The following is a 21,136-nucleotide window of genomic DNA, read 5'->3' on the forward strand; positions in this document are numbered from 1 at the left end:
TGCATCCCTGTCAGTCTGAGCTCAAAGTCCATGGTCACAGCTGGGAACATTCTAGGCTGTCTTTGTTTCAGGACCTGTCTTCCCCAAGTGGCAGAATATGTTGACCCAGCCTCCCTCCAGAAAGTGGATCAGCCCCTAGCATTGTTGATCGACACTGAGTGCAATGCCCTGTGAAGGCCCACAGGAAGTTCCACTGTGCTGTTTCTGATGGAGATTGCTGGTACTCATGTGGGGGGCCACACAGCAGAAGTAAGCCATGCTACTGGCCTCTTGTGTTAACTCTAGTGGCTAACAACAGGAAAAGACCAGGAGACCATTTAGTCACAAATGATCTATCTATTGTACAGAAGGCAGGGTTTAAATAGCAGAAGGGAACAAAGGACATTTTTCACATGTGGAAGTAAGTTTGGGCTTTGGAAGGTCAGAACCTCCATGATGAAGGTTCAAAAGAATTGTTAGTAGTACAGGGGAAAGTTCCATAATGATTAGTGGCAATTGGGTAAGAGCGTCAGTTAGATGAAGGTGTTTAGAAGGACACATTATCTCAACAAGGGATCAGTAGACAGGGAGGAGCCTTGAAGGAAGATAGAGGAGTTAGATGAAATTGGAGGAGGGGGTTTAAGGAAATAGGAAGGAAGAGACTTTTGGTCAAGGCAGAATGGTGCTGATATGTGGAGTATGTGTGATCACAGCAGGTGAACTATAGTGAACTTTAAGCAAGCAACCCATTCAGTTTATAACAAGGAAATGAGTTAAGTGTTAATGGGTGTAGGTTCCTGTGATGCTTGGATGACTGACAAGGGGAAACTTAGTCAGGAAATCTTTTCCTTGCATGCTGGACCCCTGGAAGGGGGAGGCAGACATGTGGGGTACCTTTTCAGACCTTCAGCTTTATGATGGGAGTTCCCCAATGCTCTTACCAAGCCTTCAAAATTAACCCCACAGAGATGACCAGAGGTGGTGAAGAGGGATCTATTAGAATTCTAGGTCCTTGATGTGGCTTTTATTTGTCTCTGACAATGTAGCTTGTGAAATCCATAACATCTCTGCTTCTCAAATTTAGCAAAATATTTCCCTGGACTTTCTCAAGGACAAAACCCTGGAGGAATTCTATTCCCTGAGGGAAACACACCCCACCCCACCCTTTATGCAGCAGGAAGGGACCACAGAAACATTGTGGGAAGACCTTCCCACCTTTCAACTGGAAACGTGTGGATTTGAACCCCATGCAGAGGAGCATGGGAAGGAAAGTATGAGAGATGCAGCACCTTTACCATCATCACCATCTTCATCATCATGAGCAGCAATTCTCAAATGCCAGTTAATATACAGGTAGCTTCTAGGTATGTTTGTATGCATGTATTTATGTATGTGTGTAATTGTACACAAAATAAGGGTCTTGCATATGGGGTAGAGAAATGGTAGAAAGGTTTTTTGGGTTTTATTTTGGCACTTTGAACCAGATTATTTAGATCCCATCTGTCGCATTATATGTCCCCGGAGGGTGTCCTACTCCAAAAAGAGCCTCAAAATTCCAACTAGGCTGGTACTGACTGTTCCTGTGGGATTGCCGCAGGCACGCATTCCCAAAAATGTCTTCCCATAGAAGAAAGAATTGAGTCAGAAGGGTAGAACTAACCATGTGTCTCCATTTATGGGGACTGCCAAGGTTTTGGAGAAGGTTCTGCATGCTAGAGTAGCCCTTCTCCATGGGAGACACAATAGAGGGAGTCCAGGAAGTAACAGGGGAAATCTCCAAGCATCACTCAAGCTTGACAATCACGGTCATGAGGAACCAAGGTGTGGCCCAGAGCAAAATTTTCCAGAGACAGAGAAATTGTCTCATCAAAAAAGGTAGAGGTTTTGGGAAACCTCTTCATAAAGAGGAGGGTCACCCATGGCAAAGGGGTCTCAGAAAAATAATAAAGGGAAAAAAGGAACTGCAGTGCCTTCGTTAAACATGAGACTGCAGAGAGCCAAGCGGCGTATACTTATCTGGGGGCTGGGTGGGGTAGGTCCCAAGTCGGTATAACAATATGCTTGGCTAGTGCTGCCAGAGAGACTCTGTAACACGTGGCTGAGCAGGAACACAATGCAATTTCATATACTGATCAGACAGAATGCATTTATATCTTTTGAAACAGAAGTGGCAGGTCAGAAAAGGAAATGGCTAGGAGAGGGGGGTGGAAAGAAAGAGTGTGAAGGTAGCTACTTCCATCTAACCAGTGGTGATTAAACCAATACCATGCAGGCAGGGCAGGTCTCAGGAAAAACAATTATTATGTAAATAGACCACAGCATCAAGCAATGCACAGGACCTGGCATAATGACCAACACTGTGGGACCTGAGCCTGTAATATACTGATGGCAGTCCAGGAAACCTCCCTGGTCTCTGAGCTCCTTATCCCATTCAGGCTTTATGTAACCACACTGTACACTGGAGTCCCCCTTCAGCAAGGGAGGATGATTCATGTCACAAGTGGTGGAACAGTGCTGCAGGTGTTCTTCTGTCTCTTCCTGCCCTACCATCTTTAGGGGCTGCATAGCGAAGACTCCTTAAGAGGAATATCAGCTAACACTCTCCATCTTTATGAAATCCACCTCTGTGCACAAGATGTCTTAGGGAAAGACAGCAGCCTTTAGTTGATGCAAACCTTGGCATATGCACTAGCTAAAGTCCATCACACCTGGGCCCTGAGCAGGACCTATGCAGGGGCACACACAGTCACCCAGGTGACAATGACTTAGCAGCAAGTGGCACTCCAACTGGCCCAGAAGATCCCTAAATGATGGGTGGGAAGTAACCTTCAGGAGTGGGCAGGCCCAACCTCATCACCTTCTGTTCTCCTGCAAATAAAGTCCAGGATGCTAGGCTAGTAAGAAGTTGAGAAGGGATGTAGCAGAATTTTAGCTGTGTGGACACCCTGAAATTCCCACAAGAGGCCTCACGTGCCCTGACAGGCCGACAGAGATGGATAAACTGACGGCCCCGGATGTTGGACACAACTGGGTGCACCCAGATTCCCCAGGCTGAATCGCCTGAGCACACGCCATGCAGAAAGTATGGACTTCAGCTGCCAAGCCATTAAACCAACACTCTTCCTTCTTGAAGCTTCTCTGTCAGGGAGGTAGGGCTGGCTCTCTGGGTGTCTCTTGTAATGACAGTGGTGATGGGGAGAGACCTGCCAATCCAGGCTTTGTATTCCTGGCCTGTTTTGAGGTTGAGAGCTCTAACTCTGAACTATTCCCCTCACCTCTCCCTGGCCTCTTCAGTTTCTCCAACAAGTCCACATATCTGGTGCCCAAGCCTCTCCACTTAGACCAGGGAACTAGGCTAGACTTCCGGTGGGGCCATTGGGGAGTTGACTCAGACTCTGACAGCACCATCCCTCTTAGTCCCTTCCCATCTAATTCCTGTATCATTTATTCCCTCTTTCTAGCAGTTGATGGAGGCAGGGGTGTGATGCCCCTGCTACACACAGTCAGACACAGTGTTCCAGTCAGTTGCTTTATTGAGAAGAGTATGAAAGGAATGCAGCTCCTACATTCTAAGGAGATTAGGACTTGGTGCAGAAGAGTTGGACTGGAGGAATTTCCTGCTGCCTAAGAGCAAGTGGGGCAGAAATCAGACACACCTGCACTGGTCTGCAGGCTCCTCACCGGAGCTAGAAGGGACTCTGAGCAGAAAAGGGGTGTTATTCACTACAGGACAGGGGCTGTGGCATGGGATGGGCGTGCAAGAGAAAAAAACTCAGCAGGAGTTGTTGAAGGTTGAGTGTCCATGGGCTCTCAGCACTTTGGGGACACTCCACGGCAGTTCCTTTCACTATAGTATTGATATTTCCTATTGTAAGAACTTTTATGTACTGCGAAACAGTGGGCCAAAGCTTTATCACATTCACAAACTTGAGCTGGACAGTAGTCTTGAGGTGCTGAAATTGTAAGAGAAGGAACCCGAGATGGGGAAGTTGTTAATTTTTATATGGCTTCTTTTGGGAACCCTGGAAGCATGACACACCTCTGACCTCCAGGATCTTCTATGGTGGGGCAATCCCATGTCCCAGTTTCTCAATCTAGATTGTTCTGTTGCATGGAGACATACTCTGTGCCTTCAGACCTCTGGAACCCTGTTCCCTGAGGACAGTAGCAGCTAAGCCATGGGAATCCTTCCTGAGAGCCTTGCCCTCTCCGTTAATACCAGGGAACTAGGTTAGACTTCCTGTGGGGCCATTGGGGAGGTGATTCAGTCTCTGACAGCACCACCCATCTTACTGCCTTCCTTCATATTTCTTGACTGACTTATCCCTCTTCATGTTCATGGGCAAAGTCTCTTCGTCTTGGGTCCAGGGGACATGTCATTACTGTGCAGATCATCACAGCCATACCATTCTCTTTGTGTGACTGATCTCTGATGCGTGTGTGAATTGAGGTTGCCAGTGAGCTCCCGATTGGAATGTACTGGAAAGCTCTGGCAATGCCTTGTATCTTTTCTCCAGGCAGAGATATGTCCTTGTGGCAGCATGTGTAACTATGAGCCCCGTACTGGGTGGTGCTGCCTCAGCTTGGGTACCACAATAAAGCTACTGCCAACATGGCAGGTTGTAGGACCATGTGAAATCTTGGTAGAGCTTAGGGAAGCTCTCCCATTCTTGGAAGGAGGTCTGTAAAGACACTCCTCTTGTTAGCCTCTCTCGTTATAGAGATTAGCCAAGAGGAAAAGTCTCCCAGACTCAGTTTCTCCTTGTTAGACTCTCAAGCTCACAGAAATCCTACAGGCCTCTCCCACTTAGTTTCTCCCTGCTAGCAGACCACATGGCTACCAGGTTTAAGGTTCACCCAAAGTTCACATAGTCACTCAAAGTTCACACATCCACTTCACCTTTTGATCGTAAAGGAGAACACTCTCTGTCATACACCTCAAACCCCGGAAAGAGAAACGCCAACACTTCTATTTCCTTATTTTTTTTGATATCTATGATTTACATCACGCCTTGTTTATCTTCTCTCTATCTCACCTTACTGGTTTATCCCCTATGCTTCTCTCAAATGCCTTTGATAAATAACTTGCCTGCATCATGGTGAATAATTGTCTTGACCTTTATGTATCGCATCAATTCCTGACATACCAGCCCCCTACCATAGGGGCAAGCTGACTTTCAAGAAACCTGTAATTTCTGACGTATTTGAAAAATGTTCTTTGTTTAACTTTCTGTATAAACCCAAGCATACCCTCAAATAAAACGAGTGTTTGTATCAGAAGATTCCCGGTGTCTCATTTCTGTATCTCTAAACCCTTGAGCTAGCCAGGAAAGCCACCCCACATTAGCTCCAGCAGTAGAGCCCCAGAGGGTGGCCGATGTCTGGTCTCTGAGGACAGGCCCAAGACCCTTTCCCCCAGTTCAGGGGCCCCTTTTCTCCCTTCTTTCAGTGAGAGACCTACCAGCCTACAGTGAGAGTTCCCCAGCTGGTGGAACGTCATGTTTCTTTCACTAAAGCTGCTGAAGACACACATGGCCCTCTGAGAGGAGCCCTGTGAGCCCAGGCTTTCCAGTGTGGGGCTGGCTCTTGGGGCACCCTGAGCAGCCTTTCAGATTCCTTCCCAGCACTGCTCCACTCTTCCGCTCCTCCTTCTCCTTTCCTTCTCTGACAACCTCTCCTAGGTATTCAGTGCAGACCCTTACACATCAGGAGCCTGAGCACTTTGAGCCTCACAGCCCCGTCCAGACCCCTCTTATGTTGCCAGGTCCTATCCCACTGGGTGTTTCAGACTGTTCTCAGGCTTTCCTATGTGGTCAGTTCAGTCCTTCCCCTAATATCCCCTCTCCTGCACCCCTCCTCCTGGGGAATTCCTCAGTTATCCATTCCTCAATGTCACGTGTTCCTCAGCCACCCCTCATCCACACTGAGACAAGTGCTGCCCAGTTGGGGTGGTTGACCTCACAGGCATCAGGACTCCATGACTGCTATCCTCACCGCTACCCTGATAGAATTTGGTCCAACTTGAATTAATAAGCCCCATCAGTCTTTGGGTTTCTAAAAGCTTCTCCCTGCTGTCTTCCCTCTGTGCTGACCATCCGCCCTGTGACCTGGGTGAGGTCCTCCAGTCTGGGTGGTTCACTGCTTCACCTCTAAACGAGGAATGTCAGGCCCCTCCCTGGGCACATTCTACACTCCTCCAGCATCCCTGGGCTCTGCTTTCCTTGGCAGCCTCCTCTCTGCCCAGTTCTTTGTGCACTTCTGTTTCCTTGCAGTTCCTGTCTCTCCTGCTGGTGAAGCCAGCATGTCCTGTCTGAAAACAATCTTCAGCTGCCCTCTCCTCCTCTCCTAGGGAAGCTTCTGAGGGTATATGTCCTGAGACTCAGGAAGCACCTTGGTCTGAGGCCAGGAGAGGATACCTCTTTCCTTCCTTCCCCGTGTTTACCACTTTAGTGTCATGTCTCTGGTTGAGGGCCTGAGTCCTTTCCCACAAAATATTTATTATTTCCATAGTATTTCCCTTACTTCAATTTGAATGAGATAGACACCCAACTCCTGTTCAGCACTGACTTATGGTGGTTCTGTACCCAATACTCAGGCATGGGAGCCTTCTTGGGTCATCATGCTCTCTTCCCATTCCACACTGGAACTGTGGTGACTTCCTCTCACTAAGAGCATGTCCTATAGAGGATCTCCTTTCTTCTCTCTTTCTCTCTCTGTCTCAGTACAGTGCCCACCCCAGTGGGCATCCACACACAGAGAAGAAGATATAATCGGAGGAGTTGTGCTTACAACATTTGATATCTTTCCAGTGGTAGTCAATCTTGTATAATGTTTCCTTGGTCTTGCATCCAACATTCGCTGCACGGCGATAGCAACAGTTATGTGCAGCACAGCACCTGTTGGCACATCTCCTGTCAGGATTGCCATCAACCTTTGGTCACAGAGTCTTCCCCTTGGCTCTAGGGAATCACCCTTTGTCTGTGACATGACCTATACCAGAGTCTCCTTCATACCTGAAGCCCTTTTGCTGGGCCTTCCTGGGGTCTTTGCTGTCTTCAGGCCTGCAGGGTCCATATGAACACAGCGGAGGGAGTACTGGGGGCCTCACCTGTCTGTAGCATCCACTGGAGCTCCTTTTTGTCTGTAGCCACAGTTGCAGCCATAGTCACCAAAAGCAGAGGCAGCTTCCCTTCCAACTGCCTTCAAGATCATTCTGTCCAAATTCCACTTAGCCCCATCAGTCCCCAGCAGACCTGGGAGGAAATTGTCCCATGATGAGGGTGAGGGGAACAGATCCTCCTGTAGCTCCCTTTGTCTCTCTGCCACCCCCTCCCCCAGGGGACTCTTCCTGCAGGAGAAAGGCCTGCAGCCACAGCAGACAGGAAGGCCCTGATGAAGGCTTGTTTCTTTCCATGGGCTACCCCCGGCACCCCAGGGCAGGGTCTGCTCTTACCAAAGGCCATGATCGCTGCCAACAGCAAGACCTTCATGCCGAGCCTTCTGGGTGGAAAATCACACTCTGGTTAGCCTGACTCCCTTCCTAGGTGGAGATTATATCTGCTCTCTGTCCTGCTGTCCCTCAGGAGACTCCAGGGCACAGGTAGGCAGGAGCCCCACCCCCAGACTGTGTGGAGCTGACCCCCTCAACTCAAACAGAGGACACAAGGCAAGAGCCCGTGGAGACCTGCCGGCCTAGCTTCGCGGGCAGGAGACAGACAACCTGGGACTCATCCTGGACCACCCCAACCCAGAAATTTTTCAAATTGGCCCTTTCTCAGATTTGGGGTGATCTACCACTTGACAGCTCTTGCTTGTCCCCACATTGCAGTCATGTGTGAAAAAATTATTCACACAACAAACAAATAGAAAAATGGTAGCCAGGCCTGGTGCACCTGCTCGCGTGCAGACATTACAGTTCATAAGGATGCAGGTTCACATCCCTGGTCCAAACCTGCTGGTGGGAAGCTTCCTGAGTGGTGAAGCAGTAGGCTATGTGTCTCTCTGTCTCTCTCCTCTGTATATCCTCCTTCTCTCTTAATTTCCCTATCCAATAATAAGTAAATAAAAATAATTAAGTAGTAAATAAAAATAATTAAGTAGCATTAATTCTGATCCCTAATATTTTTTCTCAAAAGCACACAACCACCTTCTTTCAATATCTTTGCAAGTCCTGACACATATACACATGCATAGAGTTGTTCTGAAGAGTTCAATATGCTCTTGAAGTTCTGTTAGCTTGAAAACACTCAAGTTCAACAACCAGCATAGACTTCAAAGCTTAACATGTAGACGACCACTTCTAAAAGCAGTACCACACACTTGCAACCTTGTCTGCACAATCAGGCTCCCTCTCAATCTCTCTCTCTCTCTCTCTCTCTCTCTCTCTCTCTCTCTTTACATAAGTCTAGGAAGTCATATGCACAAACAAAGGTATAAATTCTGGGCACAAACCTTCAGAGAATGCTGAGACGATGCCTCCAGTCCTTCCCTCTTTACTTGCAGTCCGAGTCCTTAAATAACTGCTCCTATGGGGAGCTGAGACTTGCTGGGTTTTGTGAAGTCGTGGGGTGTGGTCTGTGATGGACAGCCTTTGGCCTGCCAGTGGCCCTGGGTAATCCCTTCAGTGTCCCTAATCACCAATGGCCAGAGGTGAGGCAGGAAACCCTGTTTGCTGTTAATTGCTATCAAAAACTGGTCCTGTTGTGTAATCTTTCTTTTGGCCTGGATCTTGACAGTCATTCCCTGAAGCATCTCTGGGAGTGACCACCCTACATCTCCTGGATGTTGCTCCCAGGATAGGCCAGGCCCCCATGCTGCTGTGGGCTGTGGGCTGCTCTGCACGGTGTTGGGGCCACAGACTGATGGAGGCCGGGAGTCTCTATGCTGGGACATGTGGCATTTGGGAAGTGGGAGGGAATTTCATGTTGTGATTCTCCTCCTCCTCTCCTTCCCCTGAGAGTGTCTGGCCCTGGGCAAAGACAGAGCTGACCTGCCTGGTCTCCTCTGTGCACAGCCCTGCCTCCTCCTCATCCCAGGCCTCACCTACTTGGAAACACAGCTGAGGAAATATCCTCTGATCTACCGCTCTTTCCCCTGCAGCCTCAAGGACTGTGTGACTGTGATCAGTCATAGCAAAGCTCTTTAAAAAGTGAAAAAACACACCTCCCTCTGTCTTTTAAAGTTTATTTTATAGTGACTTAATAATCTTTAACATGATTGTGGGATAACAGTGGTACAAGTCCATGTAATTTCTACAACCAGAGTTCCCTGTCCCCTCCCCTCCACTGGAAGCTTCCCTATTCTTTATCCCTCTGGGAGTCTGGACCAGAATCTTTATGGGTGCAGATGGTAGAAGGTCTGGCTTCTCCAGCTTCTTCTCTGCTGGACATGGGTGTTGGCATTGAATCCACACTCCCAGCCCGTTTCTGATTTTCCCTACTGGGGTAGGGCTGTGGGGAGGTGAGACTCCAGGACACAGGGGTGATATTGTCTGCCCAGGGAAGTCAGGTTGACATCAGGGTAGCATCTGTGAGTGGCTGGGTGAAAAGTGTAAGGTATAATGTAGAGTCAATGATTTAATCATTAAGAATATAAATGTAAGTGGACTGCAGATAAGACTGTGGTCTTCATGTTGCAGGAAACTTGGAATTCTGTTTTAGATATATTTATATTGCCCCTTTCCAGTCTCAGTTCCAAGGCACTGAACAGCCTTGCCTGTGCAGCTGACTCTACCCCTTCCACCCCCCAGACCTACTTCAAGGGATAAGAGAGGGGGGCAGAGAGTGAGAACCCCTGCAGGGGGTTTCAGCAGATGCAAGGAGGAGAGAGAAAACCTGCAAGCAGCCCTGTCTACTCTTCCCTCACGGAGTTCCTAGAGCCAAGCACTGGGTTCTGAGTCACAGGGTGACTATGGCCTACTCTGCAGAGGCCCACTGGTCTCACAGATCTTAGTGTGAGGATAAGATAGAATTGTCTTGTTTTGTCACCCTATCATCTAGGGCTTTTTAGGGAATCCTTGGATTTCCACACAGACATGATGGGCCTAACTTGTAACAGACCCCTCTCTCTGCCCTCACTGGCCATTTCCATAAGGAACATCAGCACAAGCCCTCCTGTGGGCCTCTCCAGGACCTATCTTTACTGCAGAGCAACAATGGTGGGGACTCCTCACTCTCTAAAGGGAAGCTGGTCAGCCTGCTCTGCCCCTTTAGGAAGATGGGTCCTGACATGAGTGCAGTCTGTAATATTCAAGCTGTGACTATGGACTGTGAGCTCAGAGTGATAGGGAATTGAGGTCACACAGGCTCCTGTGCTAAATATGAGTAGACCTCAGCCCTGGGTCAGATCATAGGGTAAACTCTGAATGACCTTTATATATTTTCTTAAAGTTCAGGGGCTACTCTCTGCCCTATTCTCAACTCTGCCACCATCTTCCCAGACTAAATTTTTAGTCCATTTGCATGTTAGCTGTCAGGCTCAGGTAAAAATAACTAAACTCATGGTTCCTTTGGAACATTCCTAAAATAGACTTCCTAGCTTCTTCCCACATGAAGAACCCTAAATGCATTCCTCCATTTGGGTTTCTGTTTATTGACCAATCTGTCCTGTTTTGTATCTTACCACCTTTAGCCACCAAGTTTCCAAAGTAGCCAGGACTTTGCTGTCCTCACTTTGCTGGAGAGATGACCTCACCAATATGTCCTGGACCTCACCTCTCCAAAGCCCTACCACACAAGGGAAAGACAGAAAGGCTGGGTGTATTGCTCCACCTGCCAATGTCCATTCACAGTTAAGAAGCAATTACAGATGCCAGAACTACCACCTTCTGGTTTTGGAATTTTGGTTCCTACTCCCAGAGGGACAAAAGACAGGGAATCTTCCAATGGAGGGGATGAGATATAGAAATCTGGTGGGGGGAACAGCGTGGAATTGTACAGCTGTTATCTTACAGTCTTGTTAATCATTATTAAATCACTAAGAAAATGAAAAAAAAAGACTGCACTTTTTTGATGCTCTGATCATGGTTTTGTAGTGGAGGCAGTACAGCCTCCTCCCTGCTGCCTGAAAGCCGTCAGCAGGCTTCATCTGAAGATACACTGTGCCCTGTCACAGCCCTGTGCTGAATATGAACTCCCAGGGTCTCAGGTGTGGCCTCCGCTAGGACACGGGGACTCTGGGTCATGAAGGCAGAGTCACCAGGGGGCAGCATCCAAGATCACAGGCGTCCCCTTTGGGATGAGCAGACAAGCCGAGGTGGGGTCTTGCCGGAGCCTGAGTGGCAGTCAGAGGCCTAAAGGCTCCAGAGAGCAGTTGACACAGGTGTCCAGCGGACAGGGTTTAATAAGTGCTGTGACAGCAAACATGCCGGGAACACGGCAAATGCAGAGTTACGGCTGCACACAGGTCACTGCTTTTTACTGGGCTGCTGAGCACGGAGAGCAGCTGCTCAAACACACAATCCTGTGAAGTCTGTCAGGATGAGAGGCCCCAGAGTGATGCAGGGGGCAGGGCTCATGCTCCTCCTGACTCTGTGTCTTTAAAATGAAGACCCCAAGGCCCTGGATAACTTTGTCTTTCCCCTCCTCATGTTTATTTCTCAGTTTGTTGACACCTTTAAAAAGTGGGAAGATGAGGCCTGAGCATAGTGCAGCAAGTCACACACACATGTTACAAAGCACAAGGGCCAGTGTAAAGATCCAGGTTTGACCCCCCCATCGACCTTCAGGGGAGTCGCTTCACAAGCGGTGAAACAGGTCTGCAGGTATCTTTCTCTCCTCTCTGTTGTCCCCTCCTCTCTTGATTTCTCTGTCCTGTCCAACAACAATAACAACAGCTATAATAACAATAACTGAAGGGGGCGGGGCCAAGATGGTGACTTGGAAGCAGAAGCTGGTGTGAGTTCAAGCAAGCAGCAGCTTGTGACCTGGGATTCTCTGGATAGGGTAGGATACTGGGCTGTCAGCAGGAGGGTAAATAAGAGGGTACTCAGGTCGACACCATCACCTCAAATCCATGGGGTCTACAGTCAACAGTATTTATACCTCTTTCCCATATTTGGGAGCTACTCTCTTCCCTGATCCATATTTCTGGTCCTTTTTCCAGCCATGACATCATCTCCCCAGACAATAACTTGGATCCACTGGCATATCAGATTTCACGCTCAAGGGAAAATAGAAAAAGGAAAAAAAAAAAAAAACCTAGTGTAGCCACAGGCCCGTTGGAATATAACTGAAATATACTGACTAGCTATCTACAAAATGGAGCCCCTCCTCCAACTCTTCATCTGCCCTATTCCAGCCTTTAGGTCAATGATTGGTCAATAATTTGTTTGGCTTTATCTTTTAACTCTCTTTTCAGCCACCAGGTTCCAGATGTTAACATGATGTCAACCAAACTTCCCTGGACAGACAACCCCACCCATGTGTTCTGGAGCTCTGCTTCCCCAGAGCCCCGCCCCACTAGGGAAAGATAGAGGCAGACTGGGAGTATCAATTGACTTGTCAATGTCCATGTTCAGTGATCAAGCAATTACAGAAGCCAGACCCTCCACCTTCTGTATCCCACAGTGACCTTTTGTCCATACTACCAGCGGCTTAAAGAATAGGAAAGCTACCCCCCCAAAAAAATAAATAAAAAAAGAATAGGAAAGCTATCAGGGGAGGGGAAGGGATACTGAGGTCTGGTGGTGGGAATTGTGTGAAGTTGTGCCCCTCTTATCCTATGGTTTAGTCAATGTTTGCTTTTTATAAATAAAAAATTAAACAATAACAACTATAACAAGGGCAAAAACAAATGCAAAGATGGCCACTAGGAGCAGTTGATTCATAGTGCAGGCCCTCAGCCCCAGTGATAATCCTAGAGGCAAAAAAAAATGTGGTAAGGTGAGGGGCAGGGCTGTGTCTCAGGAGTTGAGAAAGCATTTTTCATGAGAGAGGCTCTGGCTTCCTTCCTCAGGACCATGTGAGTGCAGCAAAGGTAGAGATGGTGGAGCCGTGCCCCCCTCCTACTCTCTTTCTCTCTCTCTCTGTCTATGTCTCTGTCTCTCTCTCTCTATCTCTGCATCTGAAGGCAAACCTGCTGAAAAGAACATGTGAGGGTAGGAGAGATACCCTGGTAGGTATGTAAACAGACTTTTGTGCCTGAGATTCCACAGTCCCTAGTTCAATCCCTTGTATGACCATAACCTAGACTTAAGCTGATCTTTGGTTTCAAGAACACCCAGCCAAAAAGATCTGTGTACACAGATGTTCATAGCAGCACAATTTGTAACAGCCCAAACCTGGAAGCAACCCAGGTACCCACCAATAGATGAGTGGCTGAGGAAGTTGTGGTCTGCCAGGATAGCCTGAGGGTGCTTCCTCCTGAGCAAGTGCTCTCTGGGTTGGAGAGAACTCAACTGGAGCCAATCTAGGCTGCTATGTGGGAGAGGGATCAGGAACTCATGCCAAGCTAATGTCACAGGAGATACACTCTGGAACTCTCGGAGCCAGAAAGGAATTCCAAATGTTTTTACTCAAAAAAGCAACTTGCATATATACTAGCCAAGTAGGGTGTAAACAGGGTGTGACTAATAGAGGGGGCAGAGCAGGCGAGAATTCTACCACTGAACCACCAATGTCCTGGAGGGAGGGTGGTGCTTAGTTAACAGTAGTTTATGTAAATAGACCAGTTTTAAGTGGGATTAAACCAATGCCCTGCAGGCATGCCGGTGCTTAGTTAAGCAGGATTAGAGACAGAAGCTTTAAGCCAGGGGAGCTGGTATACTATCCAACATTGGTCTATATACAGCATGGAATACTACACAGCTATTAAAAATGGTGCATTCACCTTCTTCATTTCTCCTTGGATGGAGATTGAAGGAATTATGTAAATTGAGATCATCCAGAAAGAGAAGGATGAATATGGTTTGATCCCACTCATACAAAGAAGTTGAGAACTGAGATCAGAAAGGGAAACACAAAGCAGAACATGGACTGGGTTCGGTGTATTGCACCGAAGTAAAGGTCTCTGGGGCAGGGAGCTTTCGGGTCCTGGTGCCTGATGTTGGAGGAGGACACACTAGACTGAGGATGAGAGTTATTTTGAAACTGAGAAATTTTCACATGTACCAACACTATATATACTGTGAACTATTAATTCCCCAGTGAGAAAAGAAAATAAGGAGTAACAAACACAACACACAAATAAAAATAAATAAAGGTGGGGAGACACTGGTTTCCCTCTGCTGTATGAGGTTAAGCAGCCAGTATGTGGACACAGACACCCACCAGGACAGCTCCATGTGAAGATGAGTCTGGGATGTGTCAGGACCCAAACATCCCCACTGGGTGTTTGCAGGAGTCAATTCAAGTTGAAGTTGTCCAGGATTCTAGTGAGGCTGGAGAGATGCCTGGGCAGCATCACCCTGAATTCTGGTGAGGAGGCAACCAGGCCAGCACCTTGCTCACTCTCTCTAGGACTGTGATGCTGGGTTTCACTTGCTTTCACTTCTTTCTGACACTCTCTCAGGGTCTACAGCCCTAGCAAAGCAACTGAACTCCAGCCACTTCTGTAAGCCCCTCATTTTAAACTGGAATGTTGACACTTACAGGCAGCCCTTGGTTGTACCTCCAAGACAGGTCCAGAAATTAAAGACTCGGTGTTTGCCTCCTGGTAATTAGAGAATTCTTTAACATGTTGGATTCTTCAATGTCGGGCCTTAGAGCCAGCCCCTTCTCCCCCACCTCCATGCTCCATTACTGACACTGTGGTCTATTTACATAATCATTGTTTTGCCTAAAAGATCCCCACCACGTTATCTCCTCAGGGTGTTGCTAATTCAGTTAACTCATTGCAACAGTTGATAAAGACAGTTCCCCCTTCCCACCATGCCTTTTGCCTCTCTCCACCCCATTTCCTAGCCATTTCCTAGCCATTTGCCACTTCTGGTTTCTAAGATATAAAAAGCATTGTCTCTGATATATAAAGGGATTGCATTGCGTTCTTGCCCTGCCTCGAGTTCCTGGTCTCTTCTCTCTCCTGCGTTGCAGAATAAGGAGCAGCAGAGGTTGGCTCCAGTTGAGTTCTCTCCAACTCAGACAGCATGTGCCCCAAAAGACACACCAGCAACGCTAGCCTGGCACTTCAGTAGACATTCTTTCACACTCCTTGCAGAAGGTGGTGCTCTTGTCTTTTCCCAACAGACAGATCAGAGGAAGGGCCTCAGACACTGCCTTGTTCAGATAGGTTAAGAACATATTTTAAGAGCAGGAAAGCAAAGGAAAGTGTGTGCATGGTCACACACTGGGTCTAAGGATGAGGAGCAGAAGGGAAGATTAAGAAAAGACTTGAACACAGAAAACATAGAGGGACTGGGTGGTGGCACACCTGGCTGAGCTCACCTCTGACCATGCAGGAGGACCCAGCTTCAGTCCCTAGCCCTCAGTCCCCAACTGCATGGGGAAAGGTTTGTGAGTGGTGAATCAGGGCTGCAGGTGTCTCTCTGTCTCTCTCCCTGACTATCATCTCTTGATTTCTAGCTGCTGCTGTCCAATGAATAAATAAAGATAATACAATAAATTACATAAAAAGAAACACATAAGTTACCAAAGGAGTGATATAGAGATCTCAAGGAGAGCTTTTCTTCTTTGTCATAAAGTTTCTATATTTGTTCATTAATTTGTCTACTTCTTTCTTTCCTTTTACCACAGTGCCTGTCAGCCCTGGCCAGTGTTGGCTATTGGAGCCTCAGGCTTGAGAGGCTTTTTGCATAACCATTATGCTGCCTCTCCCACACCAGAGCAAAGAAAGGTTGGGTTGGTCAGTGATCAGTGAGAGGTTGGGCAATGTTTCATGATGGCCTTTCTGGCCCTTTGCCGTTTGTTCTGGTCAGTGTTTTGGGGGTGGCCATTGTCCCTGTACATTGTTCACACATCAGGATTCGGGCTGATCAAGCAGCCATCCAATCATGTGTTTTCCTTGGTTTGTAGCGACCCTTCCTGGTGACTAGGAGTCCCTTGACCTGCTTGCCCTGCTGTTCTTCAGCCAGAATGAATTCACCCCCTCCTTCCTACCATCCCACTTCATGTTTCCTCATCCACATCAGTTCTCTATTTCATTTTCTCCTTTTCAATTTTTAATGTCCTTGTTCTTTATTGGATAAATACAGAGAAATCAAGAGTGAAGGAGGAAATAGAAGAGGGAGAGAAACCTGTGGTACAGCTGCTCTACTTGTGAGCTTTCCCTGCTGCAGGTGGGCACCAGGGCTTGAACCTGGATCCTCGCACATTGTAAGCTCTCTGTTCAACCTGAGCGCCATGGCCTGACCATCACTTCCTATTTCATGTGACTCAATCTCACTTACTCACAAAGATACAGCTGGGGAGACACCTACAAGATCTTGGAAGTGATAAAGGTCACCAGACAGGAAATTTCAGACACTGGCAGCAGATCACGGTCCAGAGGAGGAGCTGGGCTCTGGGATGCTCAGAATTCTAGGACTCTGGCCACAAAGGTCTAAGATGTCTCTACTCAGGAAATGGAATCTCAGAGAAAATAATTTTCCCAGTGAAGAGGCTTTTCCAGGAAAGATAAAATCTTCAGCAAGAGGAGTTCTTTCTTTTTCTTTCACTTCCCTCCAACATATCTGTAATACCATTCACAGGGCTTTTCTTGTGCAAGGAAAGAGATGAGGCTTTTAAATCTATTTTTATTGATTGATTTAATAATTATGGACAAGATTGTTGAATAAGAGAGATACAATTCCACACAGTTCCCACCACCAGAGTTCCATATCCCCTCCCCTCCATTGGAGCTTTTCTGTTATTTACCTCTCTGGGAATTTGCATCATAATTCTTATGGAGAGCAGAAGCTGTGTGTTCTGGCTTCTGTAATTGATTCTCTACTGGACATGGGTGTCGGCAGGTAGATCCACACTCCCAGCATGTTTCTGTTTTTCCCTAGTGGGGCAGGACTCTGCAGTTGTGTGGTTCCAGGACTAATTGTTGAGATTCTCTGCCCAGGGAATTCATGTTAGCCTCATGGTAGCACCTGCAATTTGGTGGCTTAAAAAGCATTAAGATATGAAGCAGAACTGTTGGGCAGTATGCCAGCTCCCCCCTGCTCCATTGCTTAATGCTGTGTTCTATTTACATAATCACTGTTTTACCTGAGACCCGTCCTGCCTGAAGGGCATTGGTTTAATCCCCACTGGTTAGATCCCCATTGGTTTAATACTCATTGGTTCTCACTCTCTTTTTGCTCTGCCCCCTCTCCTAGTCACATCCTGTTTTCCACCATTTAATCCCCACTGGTTCGCACTCTCTTTTTGCTCTGCCCCCTCTCCTAGTCACTTCCTTTTTCCCACCCTGACATTTCCTTCCTGGAAATTATAAATGCATATTCTTTTCTGATCAGTAAATATTGAATTGCATTCACACTCATCCATGAGTTCCTGGTCATCTCTCTCTCTCTCTCTCTCACCTGTGAATCTAGCCCAGCAGAGAGAGAGAGAGAGAGAAGCAGAAGGACATAATAGTGTTAGAGCAGACTAGCAATGTGATGACTCTTCCATGTGGAGCCAGGCTGGGGTGGGATCCAGGCAGCATGCATGGAAAAACACATACCCTATTAGCTGGGCTATTACTCAGACCTTGAAGTAATTTTAATAAAGAAAGGAAAGCAGTGCTAATGAGAAGATAAGACCTTCCTGGCTTGGTGAACAGGAAAACACTTGGCATATAAAATGTGTTACATGTAGAGAGTCATTCAGCACATGATGCTACTTATTGGGGAAGTCAGTGTATGCTGGAAGAAGGTTGGGTACTGAGAGCTCATCTTTAAGAGCCAGCCAGACATCATCTTGAGGAATAGACCACAGCCTTAAGCAATGGAGCAAAGGGGAGCTGGCGTACTGCCCAACACAGAACAAGTTCTTTAGTAATCAGTGAGGAACCTAAAGGGAAGAATATATTAGATGAGACTTGGGGTCTCCATTAAGGAAAAAGCTAGTATGTCAATTTTAGGTACATTCCAAGGGGTCCATGACTTTACTAATTTTTTCCTGAGCCTGACAGCCAACATGCAGGTGAGATAAAGGTGTTGTCTGGCTAGATGGCATCAGAGTTGGAAATAGGAGTAGAAAGCTGTATCAGGGGAGAGAGTGGCTCCCAAATATGGGAAAGGCATATAAATACTGTTAACTATAAACCCCACTCATCTGATCTGGGGCCCATATTCAGCACAGGAACCTGTGTAAACTCTGCATCCCTGTCAGTCTGAGCTCAAAGTCCATGGTCACAGCTGGGAACATTCTAGGCTGTCCTTGTTTCAGGACATGTCTTCCCCAAGTGGCAGAATATGTTGACTCAGCCTCCCTCCAGAAAGTGGAGCAGCCCCTAGCATTGTTGATCGACACTGAGTGCAATGCCCTGTGAAGGCCCACAGGAAGTTCCACTGTGCTGTTCCTGACAGACATGACCAGAGGTGGCGGAGAGGGGGGTGTATTCGAATTCCAGGCCCTTGATGTGGCTTGTATTTGTCTCTGACAATGTTGAGTATGAAATAAACACCATCTCTGCTCCCCAAATTTAGTCATATCTTTCCCAGGCCCTTGATGAGGCTTTTATTTGTCTCTGACAATGTTGGTTGTGAAATCCACACCATCTATGCTTCACAAATTTAGTGAAATCTTTCCCAGGACTTTCACAAGGACAAAACCATGGAGGAATTCTATTTCCTGGGGTAAACATACCACACCAAACCCTTCATGTAGCAGGTAGTGATCACAGAAACACTGTGGGAAGACTTTTCCATTTTTCAACTAGAAATGTGTGGACTTGAGCCCCATGCAGAGAAGAATGAGGAGGGAAATCGTAATTACCACCATCACCATCCTCATTACCAACAGACTCAGTTCTCAACTTGATACTTAATTTTCAGGTAGCTTCTAGGCATGTATGATGTGTGCATGTTTGTAAGCATGTATGTATGCATATATATATATGTATAATAGAATGGTCTTGCATATGATAAAACTGAATTTTGGGCTAATAGGATGATTCACAAGGAGCTGAGACATTGGGAAGAGACACCAAGCCAGTTAAAGCTGCTTTATTGAGAAGACAATCCAAGGAATGCTGCTTCTACATTCTAAGGAGAGAGTAGGACTTGGTTAAGAAGAGTGGGAATGGGGAAATTTCCTGCTGCTTAGGAGAAAGGGGGAGATCAGATACACCTGCCCTAGGTTGCAGGCTCCTATCTGGAGCTAGAAGGGACTCTGAGCAGAGGGGGGTTTGTTCTTCATCTCAGGGTAGGGGCGGGGGCATGGGATGGGGGTGCAAGTTTAGCTAACCCAGTCAAATGCGATGATAGTTGAGCTCTGAGCACTTTGGGGACTTTCCATGGCATTTCCTCTTGCCATAGAATAGATATTTCGTATTGTAAGTTTTCTGATTTCTTGCAAAGCAGTAGGCCACAGCTCTATCGCATTCACAGACTTGAGTCTCACAGTCATCTTGGTTCCCTGAAATTGTAAGAGAAGGAACAAGAGGGTGGGGAAATTGTTAATTATATATGGCTTCTTGTGGGATCCCAGTGGTCAACAAATACCTCTGACTTCCAGAAGCTTCTGTGGTAGGCAACCCTATCCCAACACCTCAGTCTAGGTAGTTCTGTTGAATGATGACATATTCTGCGCTTTCAGGAATCTGAGACCCTGCTTCTGAGGACAGTAGCAGCTAAGCATGGAGTTCATTGTAAGAGCACTGTTGTTGCCTTGCTAACTTATGTTCATGGACGAAGGCCCTCAGTCCAGGGGACATGTCATTATTGTGCAGATTATGACAGCCATACCATTCTCTTTGCACTGACTGATCTCTGAAGCTTGTGTGAATTGACATTGTCAGTGAGCTCCTCAGTGGAATGTACTGGAAAGCTCTGGTAGTGACTTGTATCCTTTCTCCAGGCAGAGACATGTCCATGGGGCAGCATGTGTAACTCTGAGCTCCATACTGGGTGACGCTGCCTCAGCTTGGGTACCACAATACAGCTACTGCCAACATGGCAGAGCAGAGGGCTGCTGAAGTCTGCTGTCTGAGGACAGGCCTGAGGCCCTGGACCCCACTTCTGGGGCCACATTTCTGCCTCCTCTCAGTGAGAGATCTCCCTTCCACCCCACATCAGCTGGTGCCACATCCTGTTTCTTTCACTGAAGCTGCTGAAGACACATGGCCCACTGAGAGGAGCCTGTGAGCCCAGGCTTTCCAGTGTGGGGCTGGCTCTTGGGGCACCCTGAGCAGCCTGTCAGATCCCTTCCCATAACTCCTCCACTCTTCCATTCCTCCTTATATGATGACCTTTCCTAGGTCTTCAGTGCAGAACTTTACAGATCAGAAGCTTGAGCACTTTGAGCCCTACAACCCCTTCCAGACCCCTCCCTTATGTTGTGAGGTTCCACCCACTGGGTGTTTCAGAGTGTCCTCGGGATTTCCCATGGGGTTAGTTCAGTCCGTCACCTCATATCCCCTCTCCTGAACCCCTCCTCCTGGGGGAATTCCTCAGTTTTCCATCTCACACAGTCACATGTTCCTTAGCCATCCCTCTTCCATGCTGAGACAAGCGCTGCCCAGCTGGGGTGGTTGACCTCACAGGCATCAGGACTCCATGACTGCTCTCCTCACAGCTACCCTGCTAGAATTTGGTCCAACTTGAATTAATAAGCCCCATCAGTCTTTGGGTTGCTAAAAGCTTCCCCCTACTCCCTTCCCTCTGTGTTAACAATCTGCCCCGTGACCTGGGTGAGGTCCTCCAGTCTGAGTGGTTCGTGGCTTCGGCTTCACCGCTAAAGGAGGAATGTCGGGCCCCTCCATAGGCACAGTCTACACTCCTCCAACATCCCTAGGCTCTGCTTCCCTTGACAACTTCCCCTCTGCTCAGTTCCTTGTGCACTTCTGTTTCCTTGCAGTTCCTGGATGGCTGTCTCTCCCGCTGGTGAAGCCAGCATGTCCTGTCTGAAAACAACCTTCAACTGCTCTCCCCTCCTCTCCTGTCCTAGGGAAGCTTCCAAAACTTAGACTTCATGACCTTCAGGAAGTGCCTTGAACTAAGGCCCTGTGAAGATCCCTCTCTTCTTATTTCCTGGCTGATAACCTTTTTTTTTTTTTTTTTTTTTTTTTTTAC

General features: G+C 47.4%; 2 protein-coding genes across 6 annotated transcripts in view; both read right to left on the minus strand.

Annotated features, from left to right (window-relative positions):
- Nucleotides 1-3,737: 3,737 nt before the first annotated feature.
- LOC132541161 (phospholipase A2, membrane associated-like) lies at nucleotides 3,738-7,521 on the minus strand. Its single transcript, XM_060200947.1, has 4 exons — nucleotides 7,433-7,521; nucleotides 7,088-7,232; nucleotides 6,769-6,875; nucleotides 3,738-3,932 (listed from the first exon to the last, which is right to left on the minus strand). The coding sequence occupies exons 1-4, from the start codon at nucleotides 7,467-7,469 to the stop codon at nucleotides 3,790-3,792; spliced, it is 432 nt and encodes a 143-aa protein (XP_060056930.1). The 5' UTR covers nucleotides 7,470-7,521; the 3' UTR covers nucleotides 3,738-3,789.
- Nucleotides 7,522-19,053: 11,532 nt separating this feature from the next.
- The window catches only part of LOC107523241 (phospholipase A2, membrane associated-like), a 44,165-nt gene continuing 42,082 nt past the window's right edge, over nucleotides 19,054-21,136 (minus strand). For all 5 annotated transcript variants that reach the window (XM_060200938.1, XM_060200939.1, XM_016193275.2 and 2 more), the window contains one exon: nucleotides 19,054-19,481. In XM_060200938.1, the coding sequence (XP_060056921.1) occupies nucleotides 19,315-19,481 (167 nt within the window). In that variant the 3' untranslated portion in view covers nucleotides 19,054-19,314. The remainder of the gene's footprint in view (nucleotides 19,482-21,136) is intronic.

Source organism: Erinaceus europaeus, chromosome 11 (assembly GCF_950295315.1).
Source record: "Erinaceus europaeus chromosome 11, mEriEur2.1, whole genome shotgun sequence".
NCBI lineage: Eukaryota > Metazoa > Chordata > Mammalia > Eulipotyphla > Erinaceidae > Erinaceus > Erinaceus europaeus.